Raw genomic sequence first — 11,672 nt, forward strand, 5'->3', positions numbered from 1 at the left:
GACCTTTTCCACAAGGACCCTGAGGGAAAGGCTGAGGATTAGGCTCCAAGGCCTAGAAGAGAGGCGACTGCAGGCGGGTCTGGGCAGGCTGGGAAGGCTCCCTCTGCCCCTGCTGAGGCCTCTGGGGGGCTCCCCAGAGGCAGGAAGACCAGCAAGAGGTCCCGGTCTCCGTCGACGTCGATTGCATCGACGACGAGAGGGATGACGACGGTGTGTTCCTATTCTCCCCGGGGCTCCGGGTCGAGACAGCGTGGAAGATCGGCGTCGAGAGGCCTGGGTAGGCCGCCGTCGATCGCCGCCGACGGAGTCGTCGACGTCGTCGACGAAGGAGGCACCGGCGCTCGCCGCCGAAGCAACACCGCCGGTCGCCGTCGAGCAGATCGGCGTTGAGGGGATCCTCGACGTCGAGGACGGTGAGGAAACGGTCGACGAGGAGGAAGAGTCGACGCTCCCCGTCAAGGTCTGACCGTTCGTCGTCGAGGGGGCGACGATCGTCGTCGAGGAAGAAGCACTCGACGTCGAGGAGACTGCGCTCGACGCCGGAGTCGAGGGATCGCTGCTCCACGCCTGACAAACGACACTCGACGTCGAGCAGGAAGCGGTCAGCGTCCCCGAGGATCTCAACCTCCCCTAAGCGGCGCAAGAGGGATTCTGGCACCAAAAGTCACACGGAGGCGTCGCTCACGTTCTGGAGGGTCTGGGTCACAGGCTCCTCCCCCGAAGAAGTCACCGGGCTCGGTGTACTCGGTGGTATATACACCGCCAAGGCCTGCGACTCCTCCACCTCTGCCGAAGGAGGCTCCTCCTGTTAATCCGCCACTGCCTCCACTTCCTCCGCTGCCACCCGCGGGGCAACCTCCGCCGCCGGTCCCACCTCATGGGCCAGCCCCTTTGCCGGAGAGGCCTCCTGTCAGGCCACCGAGGTCGGTGTCACTGCCTCTGCCTCCGACACCTCCTAAGGGGACACCTACTCCGAAGCCCCAGGATAGACCACGGAAGACGCCTCCACGGAAACCGGTGGAGCGCCCACGTGCTGGGAGGTCGCGCTCCCGTTCCAGAAGGAGGGAACGTTCGCGCCACAGGTCGTCCACACGCTCTAGACGGTGCCACAGGAGGCACAGGTCTCGTTCCCGGACCAGGTCGTCTGGGACCAGGGACTATTCCCCGACATTGTCGGATTCGCCAGATACGAGGGTTTCACCGATTGACGATCTGGTGTCCTTCCAGGACGTACTGTTACGTGGTGCGGCGAAGTTGGGCATTACTTTGACGGTGCCCGCTCCCAAGACATCAGTCATATTCGAGACGCTACACCAGAAGCATTTGTCTCGGCCGTTGTTGCCACTGGTGCCGGGTCTGGAGGAACCGGCCATGGATCTGTTTCTCACCCCAGCGGTGACTAAGGCGGCACCCTCGAGACTGCAGAAGAAGTACCGGGCTCCGGACTCGGACCCGGCCTTTCTGAGGGTTGAACCTCCTCCAGATTCGGTGATTGTGACGGCGGCGCGCAAACAACACGCCACCACGCCTTCCTCCACGGTTCCACCGGATAAGGAATCTAGGTGGCTGGATTCATCTGGGAGAAGAGTTTGTGGGACTTCAGCGACCTCAATGAAGGCGGCCAGTGCCACTGCCTTTTTGGGTCGGTATGTCAGAGCCCTTTGGGAATCCCTTCAACAGTTTGTGGAGCTTCTACCGCGGGACAAGCGGGAAGACTTTCAGGAGGTGCTGAATGAAGGGATGTTGGTGGCGAATCAAGTCATCAGCGCTGCGGCCGACTCCTCGCTGCTGGCGGCACATGGTTTCTGCCACGGAATTAACCAGCGGAGGCATGCATGGCTCCGCCTCACGTCTCTGAAACCGGACGCTCAGCAAAGGGTTGCCAACCTTCCATTCCCTGGCGAGACCCTATTCGGGAAGCACGCTGACGATGAAATGGCCCGCATGAAGGCGGAGGCAGAAACTCTCACGGCGATGGGTTTGGAGAAACCCAAGGAGGCCAAGAAGCCGTACCGTCCGTTCCAACGTCGTTTCGGTGGTCAAGGTAGAGGACGTGGCCAGTCTTCTGGACAACAGCAGCAGCAGCAGTTCAGAAGACCGTTCCAGAAGCGCCAGAGGGGCAGAGGCGGCCATCAGTCAGCTCCAGCGACTAAAGGCCAGGCCGGGTCTAGGCCCTGAGCACTTACTTCCCCTGCGACTGTTACCTGCTCCGGTGGGGGGAAGCATTCAATCTTTTCTGGCAGAGTGGAGAAAAATTACTCGGGACAAGTGGGTGCTGAATATTGTTTGCAATGGATACAGTCTTCGGTTCACCAGCCCGCCTCCATCGATTCCTCCGGTCAGCTCGCAGTTTCAACTGCGCGAGCTCCAGGCGGAGGCCGATATCCTGTTAAGGAAAAGGGCGATAGAAGACGTACCTCTGTCTCAAAGAGGAAGAGGTCTGTACTCCAGGTTCTTTCTGGTTCGCAAAAAGGACAAGAACGAGTTCAGGCCCATTCTGGATTTGCGACAGGCAAACAAATGGATTCGCAGAGAAGTTTCGCATGCTGTCGTTGCATCAGATTTATCCTCCGCTGCAACAGGGAGACTGGCTGTGTGCCATAGACCTCCAGGATGCATACTTCCATGTGCCCATTGCACACAAACACAGGAAGTTCCTGCGGTTCAGAGTCGGCGCCAATCACTATCAATACACAGTACTGCCATTCGGACTGAAGTCTGCGCCAAGGACATTTTCAAAGTGCATGGCAGTGGTAGCCGCACACCTAAGGAAGAACAAGGTGTTTGTCTACCCGTACCTGGACGATTGGTTGATCAAGGCCTCCTCCTTCTCGGAAGCTCAAGCACACTTCCGGAGAACGTGCGTTCTATTGAACAAGTTGGGGTTGCACATCATGTCCAAGTCTGTCCCGACCCCGGTCCAGTGCATTCAGTACTTGGGAGCCTCCATCGATACGCTGTCAGCAAGCGTGTCTCCTTCAGAGGAGCGACGGTTATCACTGCTTCGGAAGGCTCAGGCTCTTATGACCTCTCCGTCCACGACAGTGAGGACGGTGTCCTCTCTCCTGGGATCGATGGCCTCTTGCATCTTCCTGACGCCACATGCGCGGCTGCATATAAGAGCGGTGCAGGAGTGCTTGGAGGATCAGTGGGATCAGAGGAGAGGATCTTGGGACGACAAGATACGGCTGTCTCTGCATGCTCTTCAGTCTCTGAAGTGGTGGTGTTCAGCGGAGAATCTCCTGAGGGGTTCCCTTCCACAAGGACATTCCCACTCAGACTATCGTGACGGGTGCTTCTCTCCAGGGCTGGGGAGCGCACTCCGGAGACCTGCAAATTCAAGGGACGTGGTCCCCGACGGAGTCCACGTACCACATCAATTTCCTGGAACTCAGAGCTGTTCACTTGGCACTGAAGGCTTTTCACCCGTCCTTCCAGACCAACTCTCTGCTTGTACAGACGGACAATACGACCACGATGTATTACCTCAACAAGCAGGGGGGCTCGAGATGACGCACTCTGTCGCAGGAGGCGCAGGTGATCTGGCACTGGCTTCTGGCTCTAGGACAGACGATAACGGCCACCCATCTGCCAGGTGTGCAGAATGTTCAGGCAGACGCACTGAGCAGACTGATTCAGGAAAACCACGAATGGGTCATAAACGACAAGGTGCTAGGAGAAGTCTTCGCAAGGTGGGGGACTCCAGACGTAGATCTGTTCGCCACTGCCGAAAACAGCAAATGCCGAGACTTCGCCTCCAGGTACTACCAGCCGGGGACGCTGGGGAATGCGTTATGGATCAACTGGTCGAACAGCTTTCTGTACGCTTTTCCACCCATTCCCCTGATTCCGACTGTTCTCATCAAGCTGTCCCAGTCCAGGGCGCGGATGATACTGATTGCCCCGGAATGGCCCAGACAGTGGTGGTTCACGGACCTGCTTCACCGGTCTCTCCTTCCTCACATTCGGCTGCCGTGCAGGCCGGACCTTCTCACGAAGTTCGGGGGGCTGATGTTGCACCCCAACCTCTCGTCTTTGAGTTTGGCAGCATGGCTCCTGAGATAGTGCAATATGGCCATTTGAATCTCCCTGCAGATTGTATGGACATACTGGAGGAGTCTAAGAGACCTTCCACTAGGACTTCTTATGCGTACAAGTGGAAGAGATTTTGTATCTGGTGCAAGTCCAAGAACAATGATCCGACGACATGTAAGGAAGATGTCATCCTTTCTTATCTTCTACAGCTGGCGCAGTCTGGCCTTAATGTCCATTCTATTAAGGTTCATCTTGCTGCTTTGACTGCCTACAGGAAATGCCCTTCGCAGACTTCCTTCTTCCAGATCCCTGTGATCAAAGATTTTTTGGAAGGCCTGAAGAAAGTGTTCCCTCCTGTCAGGCTTCCTTCGCCTTCATGGGAATTGAATGTGGTGCTGTCCAAATTGATGAAGGAGCCTTTTGAACCCATTCATAAGGCTTCGTTGCAGCACCTGTCCTGGCAGGCGGCGTTCCTTGTGGCCATTACATCGGCCCGCAGGGTGAGTGAAATTCAGGCGTTGTGTTGTCAAGAACCTTATACTGTATTTCATGCTGCTAAGGTTGTTATGCGTACTCACCCTAAATTTCTTCCCAAGGTTATTTCTGATTTTCATGTTAACCAGACCATAACTTTGCCTACGTTTTTTCAGAATCCTTCATCTCCAGCGGAAAGGTCCTTACATTCCCTGGATGTTAGGAGGGTATTGAAATTTTATCTGGATAAGACCAAAGAAATTCGTAGGTCTGACCAATTGTTTGTCAATTATGGATCAGTCCGGACGGGTCTTGCGACCTCTAAGCAGTCTATCTCTAGGTGGATTGTGTCCTGCATACAGCTATGTTACCAAAAAGCTAATAAGACCTTAGGAGGTAAGCCTAAGGCTCATTCCACCAGGGGCAAAGCTGCCACGACAGCCTTGCTCCGTAATGTTCCAATTGCAGAAATCTGCAAGGCGTCCACTTGGAAGTCGGTTCATACCTTTGCTAAGCTTTACTGCCTGGACACTGATGCCAGGGCAGATGCTCAGGTTGGACAGGCTTCGCTGCGAAATCTGTTCGCACAATAGTGGTGTTAATTCTCTTTTCTCCACCGCCGCTTTGGTGTGGGGATGGGCTTGCCATTCTATTCACTAGATTATGACTATACACAGAGATCCCCTACTACAGAAGGAGTAGTTTCTGTCCTGTAACTGCAGTTCTGTAGTAGGGGTATCTCTGTTATAGTCATAAGCGCCCTCCCGCCTCCCCGGTGGAGAGAGATGTTCATTTAAGGAATGCGACAGGTCTGGCGTGTTACGCCTTCAAAAAGAACTGAAAGTAAGAGGGACCTGCAGTGCATTCTGGGATACTGGGAGAAGTTCTGGAAAGTTCTCTTAAAGGCACAGTATCCTATTTAAGCCACATAATGGCAGCCTATGGGGCTTGTCTGTCCATGCCTTCCTCTCTATCATTTCTGAGGGGCTTTGCTGTTAAAGCAAGGGAAATCTGGACAGGCTTTGCTGTTGGTGGATTTTTGGTGGAATTTTCTAGTTGAAGTACTGGACAGTGTAGCCTGTGGATATAGGCTGCATTATTTGTCTTTAAATTTTCTCTTAAGTGTCTTTGCAGTTCTGCAATTTTCTGACAATTTAAGAGATTATTTTTGATTGCCGGGGTCCTCGCACATGGGCGGGACTATTCACTAGATTATGACTATAACAGAGATACCCCTACTACAGAACTGGAGTTACAGGACAGAAACTACTCCTTTCTGACCTTGTCACGGTTTCAGATTTCTAATGTCGATTTACATTCAGTATTCAAACCTGTACCTCCCAACCCAGTACATCTCCAAGATGCTGCAATGCCCACCAAAGTAAAGTGAGTGGTAGGTCAGGTGACGTGGAGAGAATGGAAGTCTCACCATTGTTCAAAGTTGAAGATAGCTGCTAGTATGCAGATCTTCAGAATCACTTACCCGGATGCATACTGTAATCTTAAATCATATTTATTGTTCGGAGGGGGGTGGCAGTGTGCATTTGTGGAGGCATGACTTGTCAGTGTGATGTTTAGAGATGATGGGGTGGGGCTAGAAGGAAAAATTGTCATTTGTTCTTGGAACAGGCTTTTCAAACAGCAGTTAACAGTTCTCCGATATGAGTATATTCTAGGAGATTTCCTGGTGTAACAATGTAAGAGTCTACAACTCTGTTCTCCTAGCATCCAATGTTGTAATTGTTTTCATTTTTTGTTTACCTGCAGTGGAAGAATGCCAGTTGGATGAAAACAGCATGTTGGTACCCATCATTGTTGGCGCTGCTCTAGCAGGACTCGTTTTGATCGTGCTAATTGCATATTTGATTGGCAGAAAGAGAAGCCATGCCGGATATCAAACAATTTAATCATTCCAATGCCTCTGATCCTCAATCACAACTGAACATCTTCAAAGCAAGAATCCAATAACGTTTGCCTGTTGAGTTCAGCTTGAGTGTTTTAAGGAAGCAGTGTTTTTCAGGTTTTTTGCTTCTTGTGAAACCATCTCAAAACATAGTTGGTTATGCACAGGCCCACAATTCCCAATATAGAATACATTCTTTTACTGAGTGGGTGTCATGAAAAGTCAGAAACCCTGCTAATATTAAATAGTGCTTTAAAAACAATTGGTTGAATTTGGTGTTGGATAAATCCCTTTTTTAATGGCTGGTGTAGTACTTCTTTCAATAGTTATTCCTCTACAAAAATTTATATTTATTTCCATAACTGGGCCGTGGGGCTTTAATTTTGCATTCTGTGGTCTGACTAAATTTTGCCGATAATTGCACTAACTGTGGGCTTTTTTAATGTTAAATTACAGTACTCGCTGAAAATTATTGCATTAAACTCCGAACAGCAAATTATCTTTGTTCGGTGTGTGACTTGTTTTTGAAATTCAGCTAAAAGCACCAGAGATTACCTGGTACTTATAAGTTACTAATGCAATACTGCAATCCTATAGGAAATTTTACTTAACTTTGAAAGTCCATAATTGATTTATTTTTTTGTGATCACTTGGATTTGTTTGATGCTCTTTTTTTCCCACATTGCCAGCTTTAAACAGAGTGTTCTTTAACTGTGGATTTGTTTTATGTACATATGTAATGTGTGTAAATGTATGTATATATATTCCATATGTGCACATATATTTACATACTATTTGTGTTCAAACTTCAAGGACTGTATTTCTCAAATTCTGTACAGTAGAGATCAAATTAGCTTACTTTTGCCTTGAAGTTTTTTGGGTGGGTGCGCGGGATGCGGGGCACTTTAATACTGAGTTCAGATGTATGCATTGCCTTAACAGTGCTAATAAAGACTTCTTTTTTTTTTTTCTTCGTGTTTTGTTGCTTCACTTTTTAGGTCTCTTATCCTAAAAAGACCTTTAAGCAGTTTCTTGTCCAAGTAGTTTTTTGGGACCATACCAAAACCTTACCATGGGCTTTGCGCCAGCCCAATGCTTACCATATGGTTGACTGTCACTCATTGGTTTGCTTCTTCAATGGCTTTCATCCTCTTCTAATGTTTATCCCTCCTCTGGTGCATAGGTTTTTTACTATCCTTTTGATTGGATGATTTATATCCGTCCACCGCTAACATTTAGGGAACTACGTTTTTATATCAAGCCTGCAAGAGTGCATGGAGGCATATTGAGGTTTACCAAGAACATAAAGCACCTGAAGTCTGCCCAATGCTTACCAGTGGTTGGCTTTCCATGTCTCGCATTTGCCTACTTATTCGTCCCCCAGCTCATGAATCTGTTTGTCCCCCCCATGGAGTATTACCTCTTTACTGTCACTTTGATTGCCTGGTATCTCTGCTTGCTTTTCAAACAATACTTTTTTTTTCTTTTGTGTTAAGAACTCCATGATGGTCAATGTGTTTTCGAGCGGTCTACCTCATACTTCTCACCCCCTCCGTTGCTGACTGTTGCCCACCCCCTCCATGTTGCACTCGACTATGTGCTTGTTGCCATTTTTTCCCCCTCGCCTACACTCTTCGTGTTGATTCCTGAGCTCACCCTTTCAGTGTTGCTTTCATGTCAGTCGTTTTCCTCCCGTCTTGTTTTTGCCCAGTCCCAAAAACCCTCTTCTGTGGTGCTTTTGCATTCGCCCCCTCACTTTTCCCCTCGTTTCTGTGTTGCTTGGGAACACTCATTGTTTCCGTTCAGCTCCCCCACTACCTTGTTTCATTTTCTCCCCAAGTTTCCTCTGGCTCACTTTAATCACTTTGCACAGCAAAAAACATTTTTGCATGTTTTTTTATTTCCACAAATCTAACTAAGAATGGTCACTAAAAGGAAAAAAAAATCCCACTTATAACATGAAGGCGGCAGCTGCGTCAAAGGCTTAATTTCTTTTTCTTTTTTTTTCTTTAGCCCTGCTGCACAGCATGCACTGTGACAAAGAATCATTGACAAAGCCAATAGGTCACAATTACAGGCCCTATTGGATTTGCCAGTGCTTGTTTTTCTTTAACCACTGGAAGAGTGCATATGTTTTCTTCCTCCAGTGCTGCTTCCCCCCTCATAACCTGCCTCAGCATATTGTGTTCCCACCTCGTTCACTCATCCATTGTTTCCTCCCCACCTTAAACTCCTCCGATGCTCTGACACTCACTTCCTGTTGCGTAGCCCTGCATTGACTTCTCCTCTACTCAGCACACCCAACTGCTTCTCAGTTGCTCCCCCCTCTCCCAATACAAATGTAATTGGTATGGGGAATTGGCAGCTACTTATTTGTTGCCAATCTGCTCCAGTTAAAAACAAAAAAGCCTTTTTTCAAGTTAAAATTAATTTTTTGAGGTTTCCGCTCCAAGTGGTATCTCTTCCTTTGGCTTTTAGGACCTGTACTCCTGTCTTTGCCTCCCTCTAAACAAAATGTACACAGCCATTCACATCCTTTTACAATCGCAGTGCCTCTGCTTGCATCGTCCTGTCTAACCTTATTTTACACCGGAATATGACCCGATATCCCTCCACTGGGAACATGTGAGCAGCTTTTAGCAAGTGACTGGATTTGCATCGTTTGCCTCATTGATGAAATGATTTCCACCCCTACATACACGCTCCTTGTCACTTCAACACCAAGCCATCTGGTTAATTGAATGGCCTGAAACAAATTACTCACCCCACCAAAAGTAATACACAACACAGCACTCCTTACCTCTTTTAATTACTTGTGCATTGTGCTCTACCCTACCAGAAGCAGACCTGCAATAATGTTATTAAAAGTATTCTGAGCTGGCCATCTGCACATCTGATAATCTAACAATTGTACTGAAGAGTGCAAGGTGGCGTCAGTACTCTCTTAAAAGCCTTTTGCCCAATTACTGGCAAAAGTAGGTCGTGACTGGAGACTTTGTGATTAAGCCTGCTCTTAATAGGTCACAAAGACGTCCACATCATCATAATTTTGATTCTGGCCGAACCATGGTGCTTTGAAGTGACAAACAATGTCAAGCGCCGCATCATAGCACTTTAAATAAAATACAGATTGTGGAACTCATTAAAAATCAATCAGTAGCCCAATTTACTAGGCTGAAGCAGAATTGAAACCTATTTACAGTTGAGGTCTGTGGGTCAGTTCTCACATGGTGATTGTTTACTTAAAAATGTATAAGCTCGAATTTTGGACCCCAACAAATCAGCTTGGGTGCATAACTAGGTTTTATCATTGAGCTGAAAGAAGTTTGCTGCATAAAATGTACTAAAAAGACTTTTTGCAATTTTCAGGTATGATTTTGCAGTGTACCAACAACAGCACTAGTAGCAATTGGTGTCCCTCCTCCAGGGAGTGACTACTTGGAGCTCCACCTAGCTGTTGCTCTTACCATATCGACCAGTCCAAAGCACCTACAATGTGAATTCCACATCTTCCACCCTTTTCCACACCCTGTCCTACACCCTGTCCTACCAATATCGTGTGTCGGTAGGACTGTGGTTCTTGGCTTACTTTGGTTGCGAAGTATATAGAGCAGCTTTTCATACTGCAACTTCATTTAGGACTATCCCTAGTGTAAATACTCTGGACTAGTGTAAATCCCTTATGATTTTAACATTCTAGTTCGCAAAGAGCAGACACAGATGATGGACCTATTGGAAATGTTTCTAATTTTGAGAGATTTTTTTATTTAGTAAATATTATATATAAATGTTGCAGGGAGTAGTCATGCAGAGGTAAGAAAAATGACCAATCATTGTTTTTCAATTCCATCATCTGTGAGTACTTTTGGCCGTATTATGTGGTAGTTGTTACATGAAACCCTCCTGTGTAGTTGTATGCTTATGGTCTCCCAGGGCAACCTCTGTTGTTGCTTTCAAGTCGGATTATTAAGTTAATAATTTTTAAAGCTGGACTCTGAGGGAAGCAAGAGGGAATAGTATAGGTTTACTTTAAAAGCTGGTAGGGGAGTTAAAAACTCAGATACACTCAGACTGTAATTGACGTAAATATCCACTTTGTGGCATTGCTACATAGAGTACTGCTTTTCCAGACCAATAGAAAGAGCCTTTAAACATAAACACTTCTGAGGCACATTGTGAATATCTCGCTCTAGAGGTCAGCTCAATAACATCTATAATATTTGCCTAATATTTAGTATTCTAATACAGAGCTGCTTATTGGACCTTTTTTATGTTGGAGGGTTGCTTGGAACTGGTAATGTTTCTATCCTGTGCAAACTCTGATCACGCAAGGAATACATATTTCTCCTAGGGATACAAGCCGTTTTTCTGACCAAGTCCTTAAAGTGATCCATTGCGAAGAACGAGCCTGGACAAGTCAGAGCTTGGAAAACAACTGTTAGAACACATCAATGTCAGAGTGTTCTGAAGGATGTCAGTTGCCCTTTAAGCCAACACTTTAAGGGCCAGAGCATTCTGCTCATCTAGTTACTGGTAAGGTACAATTAGAGTTTACTTACTGACATGTCATAAGAAGCTGCCAACTTGTGTTCATCATTGTGGAATACAATGTCCTTAAAGTTACAATAGCTGTGCTAGCAGGCTCCATCAGCAACATTATTTTAGTTTTCCCTCTTTTCATTGCACCAACAAGATCACTACATAAGAGCAAGTGGATGTACTATAAGAAAATTGATGAACTGGTATACAGTTAAATGAAAGTTGGGTTACACAGTACGTTTTGCAGTAGGTGTGTGGCTAAGAAAGAACAAATTCAAATCTGACGAAGAAAGATAATCAAGTTGCTAATCTGTAAAATAGATTTAAATAGCTGAGGGATAAAGAGCAGCAATCCAGCAAAGGTTCAGCTCCTGTCAACACATGTCTGCGTAGGTGAACAATGGCCCCTGGAAGCCTAAATAAGTAAATAGTACTGGCATCAATAAGATCGTATTTTATTCCACTTTTGTGACCAAGGCAGGAAACAAGAACCAACAAACTGCTGCTTTTTTTAAACGTTCATAAACTTCTCTAATCAAGTGGTACATATTCCTTTTTTTGTCCTGTTTTCCTGGTCTACTTGAGTCCGCTGTCACATGATTATTCCTATTGGGGAAGAGCTTGCCTGGCTCGAAGATAGCCACATATTAGTGAGGCTTCTTTGGTATCATCAAGAATCCTTTAGTAAATAGCTGCTTGGTGACACTGGGTCCTTTTGCTT

The 11,672-nt window shown here is 47.2% G+C and overlaps 1 protein-coding gene across 1 annotated transcript in view; it reads left to right on the forward strand.

Annotated features, from left to right (window-relative positions):
- The window catches only part of LOC144773091 (lysosome-associated membrane glycoprotein 1-like), a 214,405-nt gene extending 207,027 nt beyond the window's left edge, over positions 1-7,378 (forward strand). The window contains exon 9 of the mRNA XM_078657906.1: positions 6,277-7,378. Coding sequence (XP_078514032.1) covers positions 6,277-6,416 — 140 coding nt within the window. The 3' untranslated portion in view covers positions 6,417-7,378. The remainder of the gene's footprint in view (positions 1-6,276) is intronic.
- The last annotated feature ends 4,294 nt before the right edge of the window (positions 7,379-11,672 follow it).

The sequence above is a fragment of the Lissotriton helveticus genome, chromosome 8 (genome assembly GCF_964261635.1).
Source record: "Lissotriton helveticus chromosome 8, aLisHel1.1, whole genome shotgun sequence".
NCBI classification, from domain to species: Eukaryota; Metazoa; Chordata; class Amphibia; order Caudata; family Salamandridae; genus Lissotriton; species Lissotriton helveticus.